Here is a 23,881-nt window from a genome sequence, read left to right on the forward strand (position 1 = left end):
CATCCGGAAGTCCCGGCTTCGAATCCCGGTGAGGCATGGCATCTTCACACGCTACAAAAATTGTTATTCATCTCATCCTCTGAAGCAATACCTGATGCTGGTCCCGGAGGTATGTATTAACTTCGAACAAGTTCCACATGAACACCTTTCGTGGCGCGTAAATCGTTTAGACGATATTCAATTTCATATTACAAATATATCTTGTGTTTATTCCATTAATTACACCTTTGATTCTTCTTTTTAGTTCATTGATGTCAACCTTCATTCGTACACCCTGTCTTTTACAAACTCCCAAGAAAGAAATCGAGTGGCGTAACGTTAGAAGATCGAAATGGCTAGGGAACTGGTCCATCGCGGCCGATCTATCGTTGAGGAAATTGCTCATGTCGGTAATCGCTAACATAAACCCCAATGTAGTGATGCGCCATCTCATTGAAAACAAACGCTGACTTGCCTTGCCGATGCTCAATTTGCAGTACTGCATTGTCCTGCAATATGCATAGATAATTAGCCCTAGTAACCGTTGGCTTGGCGAAGAAGAATGGTCCGATCATTTAATAAGCATTCAACGCACACCAAACGTTAATTTTCGGCTATTACATTGCGTTTGTCGAACGGCATGAGGGTTCTAGCTACCCCAGATCCGACAGTTATGACGGTTATCATGTTAACATGACCAGAAACATGGAGGCTGTCAGAGAAGATTACTTTTTTTTTAAATGTATTATCTTCGTTCACTTTATGTCTACGGCAAAGTTGTAACGGTGTGGTTTATCGTCTTCAATTGCATGCACCGACTGAATTTTGTATTCGTGAAGTTTTAGGCGATTGTATAGAACCTTCACGATTGTAGATTGCTATATTCTCAGTCCTAAACTTGCACGACGAGTGGATTTACCCGGGCTTCTCTGAAACGTTTCTCTAACTCGATCCACAACTTCCTCGTAGATGGGAGGTCTGCCAGTACCTTTTGTGTTCTACACTTCCTGTATTCTTACTGTATCAACTGCTGATGCCGACGTTTAATAGGTTTTATTACAAGTATATCGATTGTAATCTGCCCAAATGACGGGCCCCAGTCGTTACATCGCGCCAGCGTGCTTATTCAAGGTCATCAGTAACTGTGCTTTGTTCATTTTTTATTAACTTCTAAAATGTGATGAATAATTTATGTCGCCTTTGTGTAATACAGTGTTTTGGATAAACTTGAAGACTTATGCTAATTGCAATCTACCAATCCAGAGTGAGTGTTATCAATGTTGTCTTCAGAAGTTAAAAATTAGGAATTCTCATATTTTTAATTTCGTTAACAACGTTGCATTTACTAGAGTAATAATGCACAGTTTTACCTCTAATTGAGATTCCTAAAAATTGGGTGCTCATGATTTTGTTCAAATTCGTGCTCGGTTACATTTTGATGAGTGAAAATTGTCACAGTGGTTTATTTTTTCTTAGGAAAATTAAACAATAGTAAGAGTGATGCTTTTGACTTTCCTAGATTTATTGTAGGTTCAAGGAAAAAGGATTAAGCAGATAAGAATAATGTCTGGCGTATCACGGTTTTCGATCTGGGGAATATAAAGACGATACGTAAAAATTACCCCTAACGCTTTCCACATTCGAATTTCTTCTGTATTCTACACAGGAGACGCTAAAGACGCGCTGAAAAGTAAAAATTACTAGGAAGTAATTTTTATCAGCGAATTTTATTTTATGTTTTACATTAATTATTGCTACACCTTTAATTATTTTGACTTGCAGTAAAAGTACTTAAACCTAGATTAAACATATTTGCGGTTATATAATTGTAATACTCGCCGTTCTTTCTAACAGGAGTCAGACGGTATTTGTAAAATTATTCTTCGCGTGTGTAATAAATGAACTTCCGAACAAGATGTTTTTCATGTGGCCTCGCACACTTGTATGGGTGTATTACAAATTCAAAGATGTCCGTGACGATCTTTCCAGTTATAATGAACAGCTTGAGTTATTATAGTCACGATTGAGTGATTTAATCCATATATAACCCGATAATTTCAAACTCAAATTTACGCTCATGTGAAATGAGAATTTAAAAAAGCTCTTACTAAATAATAGCAAAGCCTTCCCAATACCAAATATCCCAGGCGTTTAAATTGTGCGTTTTTACAACTGCGTTTTACAGTTATTGTTCATATTTTCAACTAATATTCATTTCAGTCAGAATTTTTTAATGAACATAAATCGAAATTCAGTTTATCCAAAAACCATTCATGTTCAAAACTGCCCAAAGTAGTAGAGAATTATAAGAAAAATATAGTTATTAGGCAATTAATCAAATTTTTTTTAGAACTTTTTGTTTATCAAATGCGACCTTACAGCGGATTTAGATTAAAATATTGTTAATTTATTTTCTGCGGTTTTAAAGGTATTATTATCAGTAATGAAATAAATTTGTAGTGAAAATATTTTGGGGCAAACATTAAGCGAAAATAATGAGAGAAATTTGACGCGGTCCAGTTATATATGAAGTCCATGAATTTAATCATAATGCGAAATTTCCACTTTATTGTGTTACATTTTTTGATCATTCACGTAAACCCTTTTTTTTTTCTTTCGTGGTTGAAACATTTAAAGAAAATGTTCATTGGTGCTTAATATATAAGAGGAAACTTCCTGTAAAAATTTCTATTTTTTTCTTAGATCTCAGTATAAGGGCATAAATGAGGAGTGTGATTTCACTTTTATATGAACAAGAAATAATAAAACATTCTTACCTCATTCCCATTGCAAGGAGTAATATTAGTAAACTTATTTCTGATAATTTATATTAAAAAATTTACATCGACAATTAAAACTACTTTTTTTGTCTTCAGTCATTTGACTGGTTTGATGCAGTTTTCCAAGATTCCCTATCTAGTGCCAGTCGTTTCATTTCGGTTTACCACCTACATCCTACATACCTAACAATTTGTTTTACATATTTCAAACGTTGCCTGCCTGCCACAATTTTCCCATTTACTTGTCCCTCCAATATCAAAGCTATTCCAGGATTCCTTTAATATGTGTCTGTCTCTTCTTTTTTAACTATATTTTTCCAAATGCTTCTTTCTTCATCAATTTGCCGCGACGCATCTTCATTTGTCATTTTATACATCCATCTGATTTTTAACATTCTCGTCTAGCACCGCATTTCAATAGCTTCTGATATTTTCTTCTCAGCTACTCCGATCGTCCTAGTTTCACTTCCATATAAAGCTACGCTCCAATCAAAAATGATTTCCTGACGTTTAAATTAATTTTTTTATGTAAGCAAATTATGTTTCTGACTGAAAGCTCGTTTCGCCTGTGCTATTAGGCATTTTATATCGCTTCTGCTTCGCCCATCTTTAGTAATTGTACTTCCCAAATAAGAGAATTTAACCACCATAATTTTTTCTCTTCCCATTTTTATATTCAGTGGTCCATGTATACTATTTCTACTACATTTCATTACTTTCGTTTTGTTCTTATTTTCATGCGGTATTTGTTGCGTAGGACTTAGAATTACGATATCATCAGCAAATCATAGCATCTTATCTTTTCACCTTGCATTGTTACTCCGGATCTAAATTGTTCTTTAACATCATTAACTGCTAGTTCAAGATTAAAAAGTAACGGGGATAGGGAACATCCTTGTCGGACTCCCTATTTATTACGACTTCTTTCTTATGTTCTTCGATTATTACTGTTGCAGATACTTGAACCCTAAATTTTTACTTCCTTGTACGAAGTAAAGGAAGTATTTTGATTGAAATTTCGGTTTTCATATTTCAACCGAAATATCTATTTTGACCATCCCTGAATCCATTTTGACTAGTTTCAGAGTGACATCTGTACGTACGTATGTATGTATGTATGTATTTCGCATAACTCAAAAACAATTAGTCGTAGAATGTTGTTGAAATTTTGGATTTAGCACTGTTGTAACATCTAGTTGTGTACCTCCCTTTTGATTGCAGTCTCAAATAAAATAAAAATTTTAATTAATGAAATATTTTGATCTTAAAGGGAAGGCACATCGTTTCGAATCAGACAATCTCCTTTTGTTTTTTTAATTTAAATATATTTATTTAATAATTTATTAATCCGTGATTCTAACAAAAGTTTTACAATAATTCAGTAATAAAAAAAATGAAAAAGTTTTTAGCGAAATAAAATTTTATGTATGTTTAAAAATGTGTAAATGTAATTTAATAGGCATTATATACTCGTATGTAATAGATTTGGTGAAACATCTGATTAATATTAATTGAATATTAATATTACAATCGTATTGTTTTTGGATTTTCTAGTTTAATTTCTGTTAATTTTATTTAATTATTCTGGAATTTGTTTAATCTTATCTAATTAAAGTTAACTACAGAGGACTGAAAAATAGACCCTCACAAGAACAACATATTCATTGAGGTATACATGCCCGATATTTAATAAATTGCAAAAAATTCTTATCTTTTAGGTCATTACTCTTCTGATACTGTCGGACAATATTCTCACTAAGTCGGAGTATAACATTTTGATTATTTGTTTTTTGTTGCCAATCATTTAATCGCTCTTTGGTTTGATTTAATTCTTCTGATCTTAATTTGTGTACCCGTTCTCTAGTTTTCAAATTTTCTCTTTATATTCATCATCCTCTCAATCTTTTTGTTCTTTCCTTGGTCTTAACGTTTTCTTCCCATTCATATTCATCTTGTTTTTGAGATATATCTTCATGGTATGTTTCTTTTTCTTGCATGATGGTTTCTTTTTCATTTTTGATTATTCACCAAACAATCCAATAATAATAATAACTAATATTTTACAAAGTTAGGTCGAAATTAACATTTGTAACCAGTATACAGGAGTTCAGTAAACAGAATAGTTTATTTCTCGTATTACTATTGTTACACTAAAGGGACTTTTTCTGTATCGTAATATTTATATATGAATTAATAATTGTATAAATATTTGATGTTAATAAGAACTAACATTTCAGAAATTGTGCAGCTGTCCATTTTGTTACAGATTTGGAGGATCGTATCTCACTTTAAAATGAAATAAGTTTAAATGAAGTGCAGCAAAAAATGCCTATATGTAATTAAATAGGCGTACAAGGAAGTCAAGTGGTGTCCACGTGAGATTTTTAAAATCCAGTCTACGTTATCAGATGCTTTTTCTAAGTCTATAAATTCTATGTATGTTGGTTCGCTAAAATTGCTTCTCTTGTCCCTGTACTTTTCCTGAAACCAAATTGCTCTTTTAACACTTCTTCCACTCTCCTCTCAGTCCTGTGCAGAATTCTAGTTAAAATTTTTCATTCGTGATTAGTTACAATAATTAAATTATCTTCTTCTTTCTTTGGTATCATGACAACACTTTTTGAACTGACCAGTTTGTACAATCTATATCTATCGCTTCCTCATCTGCACTGTGCAGTAAATGTGCAGGTATACCGTCTATCCCAGAGCCTTTTTGCCATTCAAATCTTTTAATGTTCTATTAAATTCAGATCTCTGTATTGTGTCTCTCTTTTCATCCTCTTCGACTTCCTCTATAACACCAGTTTCTAATTCACTTCCTCTTTATAACAGTATATTCCACTCACCTATTGACCTTTTCTTTCGTATTATAATTCGGTGTACAATCTTTTAACACATATTAGATTTTAATTTATGTACCACTAAATTCTCCGTAACTTTCCTATATGCTCCCGTCTATTTTAGCAATTATCATTTCTCTTTCCTCTTCTGAACACTTTTCTTTAATCCACTCTAATTTGAACTTCCTGTTTATAGTATTTCTTTAATTGTCAATAGTTCCTTTTACCTTCTTTATCACTAGGATTCTTATATTTTCTACGTTCATCAATCAGCTGCAATATATCCTCTGATATCCAAGGTTTTCTGCCAGTTCTCTTTGTTCCGCCTAAGTTCGCTTCTTCCGATTTAAGAATTCAGTTTTTAACATTCTCTCATTCTTCTTTTATATTTTCTACCGTATCGTTTTTACTCAGACCTCTTGCGATGTCCTCAAAATTCCTCCTCTTCAAGATTCTCTAAATTCTACCGATTCGTCGGACACCTTTTCCTCAGGTTTTTAAATCCCAATCTAAATGTTATTATTACTAAATTATGGTCGCTATCAATATCTGCTCCAGTATATGCTTTGCAGTCGAGCAGTTGATTTCAAAATATTTGTTTATCCATGATATACTATTATGATACCCTTGCAGTGTCACCAGGCTTTTTCCATGTGTATATTCTTCTATTACGATTTTTATACTGGGTGTTGGCAATTACTAAAATTATACTTCGTGCAACTCAATAAGTCGGTCCCCTCTTTCATTACTTTTGCCCAGCCCATATCCAGCCACAATATTTCTTTCCTTGCCTTTTCTGATGCTTGTATTCCAATCTCTAACTGTTATTAAATTTTCATTCCCTTTAATGTGTTTAATTGCTTCGTCAATTTCTTCGTACACACACTACCATCACCATGGGGTACTTGTAGGCATATAGAAGTTAACAATAGTTTTCGGCTTAGTTTTTGTTTTTATCCTTAATATAATGAGTAGTCCCCACCCAGAGATCGGAACGGGAGACTAGTTTACCTCCCGCATATTTTATCAAGGAAGGCGCCTCCATATTTGTTACATGAAAACAAAGCTACATTTTCTTTGAAAAAAAAATAGCCGTAGTTTTCCATTGCTTTTAGCTGCGCAGTACTATCTATGTTAAATCCTGACCTACGTCCTTTCCTTAAAGAACTGCTGCCCTCTTTCAGGAATCATTCCTTAGTCTGGCTCTCAACAGATACCTCTCAGATATGATTGCACCTTCGGTCCAACTACTTACTCTATCACTGAGCAGTCAATCCCCCTCACCATCGATAAGGTCTCATGATTCATAGAGGGAGAAACTAAAACTACTATATTTTTAATTCGGTTAAGAGATTTAATAATTTTTACAAAGCAGTCAACTGATTTATTTCTTTAAATTTATGTTATTTACGTTGATTCTGGTTTTCTCCAGATATTTCGTTATTAAAGGAATAAAAAGAAAGTAAAATAATATCTTTTTATCCACTACATTTGATCTTTATTCGTGCCATAATTTTACTATAGTAGTTCATATGTTAAAACAAAACGAACGTGTGCGTAGCTTTGATAGTGTCAATGCGGTAACAGTGTGCAATGATATGTCAACAATTTATACGAGCAGTTTGTTTTCCTTAATATCCAACGTTATTTTAACTTTGTACAGTGAATCAATCATTCGTAAGTTATCTGAACTGTCGTAAGGAAACCTGAAATAATCTTATGGAAAACCAGATTTAAAATGAAAAAAGCTTATTTATTATAACAGAGGGACACTAACAAACGTCTCTTTTTAATCCTAGTGCTATTTATTATTATTTGAAGCACTGATTACCACATTTTGGTAAATTAAGAAGAATTTCCACAAATTTAATGTAAGTAATTAATTTTCATACTAATATGGATGAAGCATTAGATTCAAGGTTTTAGATTATACTTTACGCTATCTAACCTTGAAGTACATACCTATATAGTAAATTAAATTAGGATCTCAAAGTCGCGGTGCTATTTTAAAACTACCTAATTTATTTGTATTAGTTTACTAAAAATTGCTTTTACGTAAATAAAATTTAAATACGGTTAAAAATTGCTTATTTAAATATCTGTTTAAATATGGGCATATAATAAATCATTTTAGTCGGTCATTTATTCCTGAAGAAATTTCCGTACAGACCGTAAGTTTACAAGAGTGATATGCTATGCTTTAAAGAAAAATAATACTTTTTTTAATGTATTATCAAATTTATTATTTACAATTAAAGTTATATATTATATTTAAGCTTACGCTTGAAATTAAAATTTTCATTTATCAAGGAAATAATTTTATAGCATTATTTTTTTACCTGTTTTTTTTTTTATTTTTCCCTGTTATTTTTATTTACCTGTTACATCTTTCTTATAATTAATAAGACGTGCACAGGCACGTCAGCGAAGCGGAAAGATTTAAAAACTTTGTTATTCATTTGCTGATTTGGGTGAAGACATTGATCTTGGTATATTATTGTCATTTAATGAAGTTTTGAAAACATGCGACATTGTTCAGGTACATATCGTGTTTTCTATCTTAAATCGTTTTTTAAAAATTGTGTTTGCAGTCGGTTCAACGTTCCGCATCATTGGCGGTTACCATCTGTTCGTGCAGTTACCGTATGAATTAAAACATTTTGATTAAACTGATCCACATTAAATTTAAAACATAAAAAAAGAGCAAAAAGTTTTAGAATGCCAGAAAACATTAACAGAGTTTGAACTTCTCTGTCAAACATGTTTGCTATTTAACGTCCATTAGCGATGAATATAGCTAATTCACGTTTAATGAACCATCGATCCGTTGAATTTACATAAGGACTTAAATAAGTTTTCACCTCTATAAAATTCAAAAATTGTTTTACTGAAAGTGATGTTTTGGTTGTTCACATGAATCTTTGTCAAGAAATGTTGTAGCGTTTGGATAGTGACGAAAACTAATAATCCGTATGTTTGTGTCGGATAGCGTATTTTCAATTGAACGGTTACTTAGATTATTAGAATATTGGATTGCTGCTGAAAAGCCACTTCAGTTACTGAAGATCACAGCGATGGTGGACACGTTTGTTATTTAGCATTTGACCATTCTTTCAGACGATCGAGGAAACTCGTTCCTACTACGCATACAACCGTTACTACTACACGTTACACAAGCATGGTCACAACATTTTTGTGGCTCGAATTAGTTTGATTTCTAGAAATTGCGTAGTTCGAACGTGCTACAAGTAATACCGCTCATGTGATTTAAGAGAACTCTTTCCGAACATATAACCAAAAATGAGAATATTTTGCCGGTTAGATTTCCTAGTTTTTTTGCATACGATTTTTTCTTTGAGGTTTGGTCAAGAATAAGGTTATGTTGTGCGACAAGTATTTAAACTTAACTGTATACAGCGTTAACGCGAATCAAAGCCCTATCTCTTTATAAAAAAAAGATTTTATTATTTGGTTAATATTTAAAAAGGTTACACGAAAATTAAATTTAAAAGTTTATTTGATCAGAAAATAATGTGAACCTTTTTCATTTCGTTGTTAACTCTGCGGATTTTCATGTCTTGATTTTCATGCCTTTCATTCGAAAGTTTCGGATTCGAGTCCCGGTTTCAGTGTGAATGACATTTTTCACGCTCAACAAAAATTTATCATCATTATCAGTAGTTATAATCCATTCGGGCAATAACATGTTGCCGTGTAAATAAAATTAATTATAATTCTATGCAATTTTTGGTTGTATTTCATTAATAGTTCAGGAGTTAATCTAATGAATTTTTGAGCTGTCCATTTCTGTAAAAGTTAATTGAACCCCAACGATCAATGTTTATTTATAAAATTTGTGTTCAGAGTTAAAAGTAGCTGTATGCTACAGATTTAACTGGGATTTAAAATGAGCATAAGGCTTATAGTGGAACTACCAGAATGAAAAGAAGCCTGACCTTTTACTACAGATCTATGTCAGTACATAGGTACATAGGTAGCCTTTCCTAACAGATAAAAGGCATAAACAGCTTTGAGAACCTAACAAAGTCAGACCTACAGCCTTTAAACAGATAATGAAGAAGAGATGAAAATGAAAAAGGTTAGCAAGAAAGGATATTCCGCCCTTCATTGTAGATCGCTATAATTTACATTCTTGCACAGGCTATTAATAAATATTTTTGTTCCATGTCAGTAAAACATTAACCGTGATTTGGTATGAATAAAATAAAGATCCAAAGGTTTTGATATGGAACACGTAGGACCTAAAAGGAATAGTGGGCTAGTGCTTATATAAAAAACAAGATTTGTGGTTAACCTTCTTCCTAAACTCTAATAATCATTATCGGTTTTCAGGGTTGATTATTTTTAAAAAAACTACAAGCAGGATTTTTTTTTAATGTTAAAAGAATATTAAAATTTATTTTATTTGAAATTTTAAAATAAAATAAAATAAGATTTTAATTTATGTGAAGGTGTTTTAATACTCAGATTCATCATTAAATTTAGCAAAACATTGTGTTAGGTTTTAGAAAATAGGACCTTATTATTTGGACAGAAGATACTTAACATTTTAGTGTTCAGTGTATTAAAAACTATACATAAATTCTAATTAGGTATGTTTACTTTAATGGAATACCCTTAAAATTTCAACTAGGTCAGAAATTCATAAGATACTATAATGAATGAATAAAGGATTTGTGGTATTTTGGTTTTTTATTTATATACTCTATACGTGATTCATGGTTTTTATTAATAAATTTGTGAAGGTATTTTTTGGCTTTGTCAATTTTCTAACAAAATTTTTTTACTAGTGCATTTTCTAAAACTGGAAGAAACTATTATCAACCACAAAAATAAACATTTTGTTAAAGAACAGTAATCAACCTCTACTAAAACTAGCAGTTTGATCATTTTTTCCATTGCTAAATTTCTTTATCCCTTAGTGCATCTAATGTTGCATTTGCTACACTCTTAAGATACAAACGTTCAACGAATAGATTTTGACCTATTAAACAACCTTATTAGAAGATTCCACAACAACAACTTGTTGTGGAATTTTAAATGAAGTAATAAATTTTTTAAAAGCTGCCAAATCTCGAGAACTCATCTTTCACACTGTTCTTCATTGCTAAATAATAGCAACGTGGCTATTGGGGGTATTCAGGTATTCATGAATTCAATTGTATGAATTTTTTGGTTTGGTGACCTTAAACTGTGGTATTATGTCTTTTAAAAGATCATTCATTCAATTTTAACTAGTATTTTTTTAATACAAATAAGCTTATAAACCTTATAGTAGTCGTGTTATATGTTGCATTTATTCTCATAATAAAAGTAAAAAACCAAGATTGATCTTATGTTATTTCCAGTCAATTTTCTATTGATCTCTACAAATCTCATTTTATTAATAACATTTCTCATAATAAAGAACACTAAAGAAGTGAACCTTTTTAATCTAACATGACTAGAAAATATGTAAACAGGAATTAAGACCAGCCCATAAAAAAATATGTGGAATTTGAAAAAAGTATTTAAAAAATAACTTATATGGAATATTATGAAGAGAAATGAATATTTTACTTAAGTGTATAACTACAGTTGTATATTGCTGATGATGCATTGTTCAGGTAACAATTTTTTTCAAGAGTTGCTGAATATCATTTGTATTGGTATTATTTACAAATACCATTTATCCCAGCAAACATCACAACATAATGACTTTTTATTTACATACTCATACAATTAAAAATGAACAAACCAGTTTTTTAATCATAAGAAAAAGCTATTTCTTATTAAAATAACAATTAATTGAAGAAAAATTCCTGGTAACTAGAATGTGATTATCAAAAAACTCCAGATCAGATGAGAACAGTTACAAATTAATATCTTTATTACATTTTTGCTCATTTTACAACATGGTAAGGTTAGATTGAAAAAGAATTACATTTATTATTATATTTATAAAGTTAGACCTACTTTTTATAATGAGAAATTTTACGATACATCATAATTTATTCCTAATTAAAAATATGTAAAAGAAAGATTAGTGGAAATAACTACTTTTTTAAAAGTTAATGGTGAAAGATACATTAGTGAATGCTTTTAATGTAGAAAATTTCTACATGAAGCTATAAGATACAGTAAAACAATCTTAATTACAAAATTTACACAGTTACATCAAACAAAAATGAAGGCTACAAGTGATTACAACTTAAATACCCTTTTCCTGCTGTTAAAAAGATATTTCATTGAAACATGCATACATGTGAAATCGTCAGCAAACTGATGAAGTATAATCATGTTCATGATTTAAGTATAAAGTAGATAGCATTTAAAGATAGAATTATTAATTTTATAATTATCCATTATTTTACTGAAATTACTGTAATTGTAAAGTAATAAAATGTTACCTAAAAAAAAAAGATAAAATTTATATAATATTATTGTTCATTATTCTAGATAAAATTTATAGATATAGTGGTTTTAAATAGCACTTCATCTATGGATTAATTAAGAATTGTTAATTGAAAAAAGACAGTATGATAATTGTGAATGATTATTTCAATAATAGTTCAGATTTTTTGATTGCTTTGTTTAAGTGTATCATATTTGGCACTACGCCAACATATTCCTTCTTTTTTTTACAGCTTGTTGAACAAATAACATTTCAGATAATATTAACATAGTTGTAAGCAAGAAGGTGCATTTTAGATTTTCTAAGGATCTTTAGCATTTTAATATAATATTCCCATTTAAATGTTTTAGTAGTTATGAATATTCATTGTCAAAATTCCATTTTGTATTTAAAAACAAAGAATTATGAGAAATACAGTGAGATATTCAGTTATGTTACATTTTTGTAGATTGGAGTTTCATAATGTTAAGAAAAATAGAGAATTACCAACTATACAATTTCACTTCATTTCAAAATATCTCTTCAAAGAAAAATCTAAAGAATATCTTCCCACTATGTGAATGTACAAAGAAATCTTAAAAGTATAAACTAACTGTTTAACAATCATTTCTCATTGTGTTCTTGCCCAGTTTTTCAACGAAAAGTATTGCAGTAATAAATGGTTATTTTTAAAAATTGGTAATTTCTTTTCGATAAGCTTTAGTTTATTATACCTCTATGATTAAAGATGTATTTCAATTTATTTTACAAAATTAATTGCATTGTTTATTATTTACCATTTATGGTGTAATAATATACAGTATTATATGGTGTAGTAATACCTTATACAAGTCAAACAATACAGTTGTGCACCTTTATTCTCCTACCATATTTGAGTTAAGAAAATGTATTTTCATTTTCATCATTAAATAAATTAAAAACATATCAACTATTGCAGAATTTTGACTAGCAGATTTTTATGAATCTTGATTTGTTTTTAGAGGGGGGAACCCTCTCACTCAAAAAATGGGTAGTTTAATTATAGCGGTTGTTAAGTCCTGGTCATTAGTACTAATAAATATTCATGAAATTAAAAAAAAAACAGAATAGTTTTTCTTAAAGTAGGTTTATAAGCACCTAAAATTTTACTTTAAACTTTAAACTTCTTTAAACTTGCATAAACAGAAAAAAGTCATCTGACTTTTTTGACGGGTAGTTATGGTTTCTAAACTATTCTCTTTATTTAAACAATGTTTGAATCTTGATTTTAATTCTGAAATAGGTATAGGATTATAATAATGTGGAATGTTTGAAGGATGTGAACTTATCTGAATAAAACCTTGTTTACAAATAATATCTGAGAACTTTGTATTAGGTCCATTCTCAATACATTTAGTTTCATTTTTATGTGAGCTCTTTTCTGATTCATGCAAGAAAACCTGTCTCAGTAAGTTACTATTAGTTTGTTTTGAATCATTGTTTACTGTGCTTATAACACTTACTCCTGAAGAAATAATAGTTTCTTTTTTACAATGTCTGAAATTACAATTACAGTAGCATAATTACTACTGTAGAAAGGACAGTTAATTAAAAATATCCCTTTGATGGTAGCGTTGGTCCTGTGTTGTTATAAACTAGTTTATTAATAATATTTTTACAATACCTGAAAAACATTTGGGTAAAATAGTAGAAATAATGTTAAGTTTTACTGTATCAATCTTCACTCATTTCATAATTAAATTAAAACTTAATGGTTTAGCAATTCCTCTTTCATAATAGTATTAATAACTTGAATTAATTATGTAAATCATTAAGCACAAAAATATTATTTAATTAAAATGATATAGTATGAATTTTTGCAAACCCATTTCCAATGTTGTATAATGTCTGAATGTCCATTAATTTCTTTCTCGTATTAATCATAAATTAAGTATTCCATTTTTAAGAGTATGAATTGTAGAACATTCAGTATCTGCTGCCAGAGTACCAAAAATATATTCAATAACAATATATTCTTAACAAGTATCTTTGTGATTAAACTTAGAACAATCATTTTTAAACTATTATGGTTTTATTGTATTAACAGAACATCTAATAATAAAATTTTAGCATTTAGCTTAAAACCATACACAATTGTTTTCTGAATTTCAGATTACTGTTGTTTTTTTTAAACATCAGGTACTTTGAATTTGATTTTATGTTGTAATCATTTGAAATAATTTTTTAACCTAATTTTTGTTCAGTTTTACCATTTAATTTTTATAATTAGAACGTTTTTTTTCTTTCATTAATTATAATTAAGTTTGAATTTAATCAATTACATCATGTGCTTAATGTTATTTTATTTATTTCATTGTAATTAACATCTGATTTTTATTTTTGCTAGTTTGATAAAATCTTATGAGTTCATTGAAGAGAATAATATTTAACTGTCTTTGATCAGTGGTGTCATTCATTATTTGCATTTTATTTTTTTGTTATAGTTACATTAAATTTTATAAGTAAATTTTTTATTGTATAATTAAACTTTTGTGGTGTTACATAACCAATTGTGTTTGAAAAAACATACAGTGTCAAAAGGGTCTATTGGTTTGTATCTCTCTCTCTCTCTCTCTCTCTCTCTCTCTCTCTCTCTCTCTCACGCCATTGGACGTGAAGGCATACCACCATTTATCATTAGCCATCAGCAGCGTGATGGCTAATCACGCTGGCCTCATTGTGTAACCGGAACTTGAAATCAGGTACCTTCCCCAGCCTATGGAAAAAGGCGATAGTTACCCCGATTCCCAAACTTGGTGTCCCCCATATTTCTAATTTCCGCCCTATCCTTCTTTTCTAAAATTTTTGAATCAATCCTATCATCTCGTATATCTCAAAATATCCAACATAAGATTTCTGCTTCTCAACACGGCTTCAGGCAGTCCCGTTTTACTACCGCAAACCTTAATTGTTTCCTTAATAAAATTGGTCCTGTTGTTGAATCTCAAGGCCAGGTGGACGCTATCTATTTTTACGTTTAAAAAGCATTTGACAAAATGCCGCATTACCTGCTCCAAAAGAAGTTGGCTGTATTTGGGTTCAGTGAGCGTCTTGTAAAGTGGATCTCTTCATAATTGAATAACAAACTTTTGCTGTTAGGTATGCTGAATGCACTTCCCAACGAGAATTCAACGCAATCTCTGGAGTTCCACAGAGTTCTAACCTTGGCCCTTTGCTGTTTCTACTTTTTTATCAGTGATATTTTCTGAATGCGTCTCTGTTGGTCTCAGTATGTAAGCCGATGACCTTAAAATATTTCTCCAGATTAAAAGCTTACATGATCACCTACTGTTGCAACATAATATTGACTGTATTTACCAACGGGGAATGAGAAATCACTGGTTTTTCCAACCAAGGAAGAATTTTGTTTTTGAACTGAGTAAGTTTTACTCCGGTGTGATAAAAGATATTAAAAACATATAAAGCTATAATACTGGATTACTACAGAACTACACAGACTCTCTTCTGCTTGACCATAGTTAGGTTATGCAAATTAAAGCCATTTTCTATTAATAAATAAATAAATATTTTAATAATTAAAATCAGTTAATATTGTATGACAGTGATGTAAATTTCTTTTGTGATTATTTTTACCTGCACGTATATTTATATATTGACAGTGTTGTATGTACCAGAAATTCTAATTAAATTATAAAACAAATGTAATTGGATGAAGGAGATAAGATGTAAACTTTTAAATTTATAACTATTATTATTATTGTTATTAAACTGTATTATTTAAATTTGTTTTCTGAATTATGTGTATTTTTAATTATATGTACATGTTTATCTGTAATCTTGTATTTATGCAAAGACATATAATAATATGATTGTTTGACATAATTAAAACACCAGTATTACTCTCATTTTTATGAACTAATGATTAAATTTTGTATTTTTAATTTATATTTACTGTATATATGTTTTTATTTACTATTGTGTAATATACAAAGGCTGTAGGTAGCTGTCCTATTACATAAAGAATGCAAATAAATAAATAAATGTATTATTATTATTCTCAGTCAAATTCGGGGCAATACGAAAAATCAGGGCGGGAGATGTTCTGATTGAACTCGGCAGCGCTACCAGAGACAAAAAGAGCTTCAGTGCTGTTCTGAAGGCTGTACTCGGAGAAGGAGCCGTAGTCCACAATCTGGAACCGCGGGAGACACTGGAGATCGGAGATCTAGACTGCGTCACAGGGAAGGAGGATGTGGAAGCAGCACTGGGAAGATTGGGGGTCTCGCGGTTACCAGCTCCACTAGACGAGGCTAAAGCGGAGCACGTCGTTAAGATGTTCCCACTGGTCCGTGCCGAGTGGGACTTCGGTGACATGGGCAACTTCCCGCTCTTCTCGATGGAGGAACTGGAGAGCGTCCTATGGTCGCTGAAAGGCAAAAAAGCCCCTGGTCCCGACGCTATACCGGCCGAGGTACTCAAATTGTGGGGCGCTGCAGGCCCAGTCTTCTACTAGACATGTATAATGCATGTCTGAAGGCTGGTTCTTTTAGCGCCGGGTGGAAAACCGCGCGTCTTGCGCTAATTTCCAAGGGCAAAGAAAACAACTCTGAGTCTACCATCCTCTTACCGCCCATTGTGTATGTTTGACACAGCTGGGAAGGTATTGGAGAAGCTGTTAAAGAAAAGACTGGTTGCGGTGATGAATCAGGCAGGTGGTTGTCACCTAACCAGTACGGTTTCCGGCAGGGTCGGTCGACCCTAGACTCAATTGAAGAGGTTGTTGAAGCAGTGCGGCGAGCAGGGGATCACAATCATTCTTCGCGACGTGTAATTCTTCTCGTTACGTTAGACGTTAAAAACACTTTCAACTCCGCACGGTCATATCGCTCACTTTCAATCGTATCGCTCGGTGGAGCGATATGATTCGGGCCCTGGAGCATTCGTTCCATGTGCCTCAATTCCTCCTCAGAATGGTGGACGCATACCTGAGGAACCGCGGTCTCACTTACGAGACCACGGCAGGCTGGCGTAGGACTACGATCACGTCAGGGGCGGATCAGGGGTCGATTCTCGGCCCCGACCTTTAGAACGCCGCCTACGATGGCTTGCTGAGGCTGGAGATGACTGAAGAATCTGTCTTGGTTGGGTACGCTGCGCTACTTGTCGCAGACCGCGACGTGGAGCGCGCCCAACTGGGGCTCAGTCGAGTCATGCTCAGAGTCGGTGCCTGGCTGGCTGACCATGGATTGTCTTTAGCCCTCAGCAAAATGGGGAACGTGGTTCTAACGAAGAAGCGTATCGACACCTTCTCTCCCTGTGGATCGGGGTAGAGGTTGTCAAGACCAAGCCGGCCGCAAAGTACCTCAGTATGATGATTGACCGGAAACTCAGCTTTGCTAAGCAGCTTAGAGCCGCCGACAAAGCTCTCACTCAGACGGCTCATGGCGAATGTCGGCGGACCGAAGGGCAGCAGACGGCGAATGTTGATGTCCACGGTGCATTCCATCCTGTTATACGGGTCGGAAGTGTGGGCCCAGCCATTAAGAGTTGCAAGAAACCGGAAGCGGCTCGCGCAGGTCCAACGCAACGCAGCCTTACAAGTCGCTTCCGTGTATCGGACGGTCTCTGAGCCTGCAGTACTGGTGGTCGCCGGCGTCATACCCATTGCTGTTTTGGCAAGGGAGCGCCAGGTGATATACAGGAGGCGACGGGCAGGCGAAGACCGGGAGACCATTGCCAACGGGTAAAGCACTCGCACGTTCGTCGCATGGCAAGAGACCTGGGACCACGAGACCAGAGAACGATGGACCTCAAGGATTATCCCTCTGGTCAGACCGTGGTCTGACCAGAGGAATACCAGTATACTAGTACTGGTACTAGTCTGGTCAGGCTAGTATAGGAGGACTTGACCAGAAGTAATGTGTTAAATGGTTCCGGGTCAAGCCCTGGTAGAAAGGGGAGAGGTTTTAGTTTAGTCGGTAGTCTGCTGACAGTTATTGGATAATAACATCAATGGGAGCCCGACACTCCGTGCTTAAATATATTTCCACCTCACTCTCCAAAAAAAAAAAAAAATTTATTGTAAGGGTAATCTACTGCATTATATCATACAATAGAGTGAACAAAATTTCATGTTTAGTTTTCAGATTCTTCTAGTGACACTATCAACACTAAAAAAAAAAACACATTCATAAAGCATTCATTTCTGTTCTGCTTATGCATTGTATTGTATTATGCATGGACAATGTATGGTTTGTTATTTTATAAATAAATAATAATTATTCTGTTTACAGTTTACTCAGTTTGTTCTAGCCCTGCTAATTTTTAATAATTTCTTGTTTATGTTTTTTACTGAATACCCATATCTCACTTACATAAACAATGTTGAGGTAGGCACAACATATACATCTTCAGCTGTTTGTTTTTTTCTAATCTTATTATTTAGGACCCTTCTTATGGTTGTACACCTCTTTGAAATTTACTGAACTTGTTAAAAATATCTCTCCACCCGCACACGTCACAACCTATATAATTAAACTTTTGATTTGACAGCTCCTCCATCCAATACAACTATTGGCCTGACAGCATCTATTCTCCAAAATGTTGTTAGATCTTTTTTTTATGTGCATAGGGATAGTTACTGCTTTGAGATCCTGTTAGTGGTCTTCTAGGTTCTTCGTCTGCCTTGTTCCAAGATAAATCATGTTCTTACCTTGATTTACATAAATAGCAATTAATCTATGAGGAGTTAAGTTGAAAAACCTGCCAGCTTTGCCACTAAGATTAAAGAATGGGGCTTGTGATTTCTAAAAGGTACGAGATTCTAAGTTATTGGACAACATTAAAATTTAGTCTAAAATAAATATTAATATTTGTATATGTATGGCAATTGTGCATTATATTGAATATTATTTCCTCAGGAGTATTTATTGGCATATTCCTCGTTGCTCTTTCTACCATAACAATTGATAAAATTATAGAAGCTATAAAATATTTTTGTAATTCTTTGTTTGCCCCAAAGCTGTTAAACAACAAAGTTTATCCTTCTACTTATAGTTTAACTCAAATATCTTGTAATGTATTAAATATTGAATGAAAAGAAATAAAGTTTTTTAGTATCCTTATGAAATTCAACTGGTATTACGTTGATTTTTTCTGTTTATTATAATAATTTTTTTGGATATGTGAATCCCTCCTGATGGTAACTTCCCTGACTAACATGCATATTTTTTGTTTTTTATATTTATATAAAATTTTAATTTATTGCATTGATTTAAGAAACTGTTGGTATTAGTTAGATAAACTGTTTTTTTTTTGCAGGTATTAGATTTTCAGAGGATGTATCTCGTGATGAGGTAAAAGCTTTGTCAGCCCTGATGACATTTAAGTGTGCATGCGTTGATGTACCATTTGGAGGTGCTAAAGCAGGTATAAAGATCAACCCAAAGGATTATAGTGAAAATGAATTAGAAAAAATTACTCGCAGATTTACTCTTGAATTAGCCAAGAAAGGATTTATTGGTAATTAATTTTTTACTTTTATAAAATTTTAATTTTAAAAATATTATTTTTGTATAACATTTAAATTATAAAATTATTAAGGTGTATTAAGATTATAAAATCTGTTGAATAATTAACCGCCTTTGTGTAATACCTCAGTTGGGTGTATTTATTCTTTATCTTAAATTCACTGGTTCATATATCTAATAATTAAAGATCATTGTTCAGTTCATGGTTAAATATAATTGTTAACATATCGTAATAATCATTACATCTTCAATACTTATATTAAGTTTTATTTTATATGAATATTACATTGTTGATGAAGACATGAGTTGAGAGTGTATAATGACAGAATGAAATATAAATAAATCTAGACTGAACAATACATTAATAATTAGAAAAATAGTAAATATAGAATATTAGCTGCTAAGATAGGCTAGCTGAATATAAACAAATTTATTTATTTTACAAATGATTAAGAAGAACGAGATAGTTTCTACATTTATAATTAATAAGAAGAAAAGGAAAAATGAGTCTTAACATCTGTATATTATGATTGTACATCATAATCTCTGTGTTGTATGTTTTCTGTTTAGATCTTTTTTCATTGATTGATTGTTAAGGTTAATAATTAATTACTGTATGCTAGACTCTTCATATTTAGAAACTTATATTTTGGCCAATGAAAACAATAATGGGAACCATATTCATTCATCATTTTTTCTAGCAAGCATAGTATGGGATGCTTGTTATTTTTGACAATAGCTTCATCACTTTGACGGTCACTTGTGACTCATCAGTTCACCTACAACCATTACAGTTATAGCAATATAATATGTACGTGTATGCTAAAATCATTAGTATTTCTTATCTAACTGTATAAAAAGATAAACAGTTTTGTTGCTAACATTCTTAGCGTAAGCAAAAGTAGTACTGTTATTTTAAATTATATGGCAACATTAATTTACATTTCTTTAAAAAAAAAAGAGTCACCAATTGTTACTACTTCATTTAACCATTGAAAATATTGAAACAATGCTACTGTATTCTAAAATGCAAACAAGACGTGTGGGTAATGGGTATTAAAGAAATAACCAATATAATAAATGGAAAAAACCATTCCATTGTCAAATTTAGGCTATAAGTTTACTGCATGAATTACTAGACCTAAGCTTCATAATCCCAGAAAATGATGAACTGATGTTAAGTTATTGCTCTGTACTTGTCAAAGCATACATCAACTGGTACTATCTTTAAATTACAGAAAATCCTTTCATATTGTTTTACAAAATTATTTTGAAAGTTTCTATTCTTTTTACTTTAGGTAATGTTTAAAAGAGTGGAGTTAATGTATATAGATTCAGAAACTGCATAAAACTGTTTTTATTTTTTCTTATTTTACTGCACCATTTTCTCTGTTAATCCCAGTGTCTTAACTCTGTATCACTTGTTACTTAAATGAAAAAAGAAAAATCAGAACTAAAGATATGTTACAATATAAGATATTATGAATTATAATTTTATATAATTATAAACAAAATATTTAGAGTGGGTCTTATATTGCCTCTATCATACACACTAAATTTCTCTTCCCTTGCTGTTTTACCACTCTTAATTTTCTTCTAGAATCACCAGATATTCACTAATCCTAGATGTCTCTTTCTTTTTCTGTTAGCCTCGGAACCAGAGTAAGATATTACTAGAGAATGAATGAGGATGATATGTATGAATATAAATGAAGTGTGTAGCACTGTGCAGTCTCAGGTTGACTGTTCCTGAGATTGTGGTTAATTGATACTATATCAAATCTACTTATAATACTGTTCTTCAAATCTAATACTGTTCTTTGGTGGTTTTATCACCAAAGAACATTTTATATTAACCAAGAATAGTAACAACAATCTACTATTCAAATCCATATAAAAGTAACTGCCTTTACTAGGATTTGAACCCTAGAACTCTTCAACGTCGAAATCAATACATGGTCTATCAACCATGCCCATTTACAACATTCTGTAACAAATATCTTTTCTCCATTCATGTTAAAACTTCTTTATATTATATTTGAATAACCCACGTGATTTTCAACATTCTCCTATAACTACACATTTTAAAACCCTCTTCTTTGTTTTTCTAGGTTTTGTATTGCCAGTGTTTCATGATGATTATGTGTTCCACTTTGTATAAATTTTATTAAGAATTTCTTTTTGTTTTATTAATCTGTTTTACATCAGTAAATCTCTTCTCTATGTAATAGATCTCAAGCCTCATAGCAGGCTGCCTTTGATATCATCATTATACTATCCAACCTTTAAAATTTTACAACCAGTGTTACAAAATTGTGCAACTCTGCTGAATATTATGTTTTTTTACTTCATTATTTTCCTTTCTGTTTCATTTATTTTCCTTTATTTTACTGTTATCAAATTAAATATTTTCCTGCAGGTGTGAATCCATGCAATTATTATTTTTTTTTTTTTAATTTAAGTGCCAGCCTTACCATCAAGAAAGTTTATTGTTCACGACCTGACCAAAGCAGTTATATTTTAATGTTAATCCTCGATGCTATTCGTCACCATTTTGTTGATCGTCCTGACTTGGTGATTTAAGGATATAACTTATGATAGATACACTGATTATATGAAAAAGGGATGCAGGTGCTTGCAGACCCATATAAGTTACATGAGCTATATGCAGACTTCCCAAATGTATATACTAATGAAATCAATCACTTCTCGATTCCGTTCTTAGTTAAGCTAAAGTAATAATATTGTCAGGCAGTTTTAATTTTTCTTTTCATGTAGGTAGTATTTTTATACTTCCATCAAACTAAAATTGAGCAAAAAATTAAACTAAAATATGTACAAACAAAATGTTAATTTAAAAAAAATAACTAAAAGATACTGTAATTAAAGTAAAAATATAAATGCTCCTCCAACATTTTATTAAATTTTAACTTTTTGAAGTGAGTAATTAATAAATTAAGGTAAAATACCTTTTAAGAAGTTGTTTTGAACTTTTTGTTCGATTTCAATTATTAGGAAGAATTACACATTAACTATTTTTCCACTTTTGTGGTTTTCTGTAAGTTACTATTTTTTAAGTTTTCAAAAATATTTATAACATTACATACATATGTACATAATGCATTATGTATGTAACGTATTATGTACATATTGTTGAAATGTAGACAGAAAATTATTATTTCCTAAAAAGGAATAATAAAAATTTGAAATCAGTAAGTAACAAAAGTTGAATCTCCAAAGTTTAATTTGAACTATAAAACGTTAAAATTGATTTTAAAACGACTGATAAATTGGTGATGAGGCATGAAGCTAGTACTTTGTTACAATGACAACATTGAGAATGACAGTGGTTAGATAATTTTATGTTTGCAATTAATAATAATTAATTAAAAATTGTTAAATTTCAGTTATGTATTAAATGAATATATTTTAATTTTATAGACAGATTTTTAATTTCCCTCTTGTTTTAATAAGCTCTTACTTTTGTGAGACTTAGAACTTCTAAATAGTCTTTTACTTAAAACTATTAAGCTAAAATTATTCAATTTGAAGATTTATTTTGTATTTACATAATGACTTCTTGTTATAATGAATATATATTGAAATTCAAAACATTTCATTAACTAGCTAAATTGTATAATCAGGAACATAATAAAAATTAACTAGAATTGTATGACAACCAGAAGTATCAAACTTATTCAAATTTGAATACTAGATCATGGATACTGGTGTTCTTTGGTGGTTGGGTTTCAATTAACCACACATCTCAGAAATGGTCGACCTGAGACTGAACAAGACTGCACTTCATTTCATTACAATTCACACATATCCTCATTCATCCTCTGAAGAAATACCTTACACTGTTATTGGAGGCTAAACAGAAAAAAGTATCAACTATTCCTTTAAGGGGTTTGAGTATAAATAAAAATATTTGATTGTTTCTGTAGTATTTGTTTGACATTTTCTGTGGTGTTATAATGTTTGCTTATTTCTTCAGAACTTGCTTTGAATCATATAGATTAATAAGGTATTTTCTCTAAAATTATTTTTTAAATCACTGATTAATTGCATTTTATCATCTTCTTCAACCCAGTCATCCAAGTTTTAAAATGGTTTTTCAGTTTTATTTTTTATATATTATTTTTTTAACCATTGCAGTACACATAATTCAAAAAACTCTTTAGTATATTTATTAACAGTACATTAATATTGATTTTATACTCGTTTTAATAATGTCAATTAAATGTCAGTGATACAATATATTGTTAAACAATCTGTGCTATTGTATTGTTAAATGGCTGTTGAGTTAAAAAAAGATAAAGAAAATATCATAGAATCCATTATCTTTGGTTACCTTTT

The 23,881-nt window shown here is 31.3% G+C and overlaps 1 protein-coding gene across 1 annotated transcript in view; it reads left to right on the forward strand.

The window, feature by feature from the left end:
- LOC142320122 (glutamate dehydrogenase, mitochondrial-like) overlaps positions 1-23,881 on the forward strand; it is a 281,974-nt gene that overhangs the window by 198,326 nt on the left and 59,767 nt on the right. Inside the window, exon 2 of the mRNA XM_075357803.1 lies at positions 19,314-19,514. Within this exon, the coding sequence (XP_075213918.1) occupies positions 19,314-19,514 (201 nt within the window). The remainder of the gene's footprint in view (positions 1-19,313; positions 19,515-23,881) is intronic.

The sequence above is a fragment of the Lycorma delicatula genome, chromosome 1 (genome assembly GCF_047948215.1).
Source record: "Lycorma delicatula isolate Av1 chromosome 1, ASM4794821v1, whole genome shotgun sequence".
NCBI classification, from domain to species: Eukaryota; Metazoa; Arthropoda; class Insecta; order Hemiptera; family Fulgoridae; genus Lycorma; species Lycorma delicatula.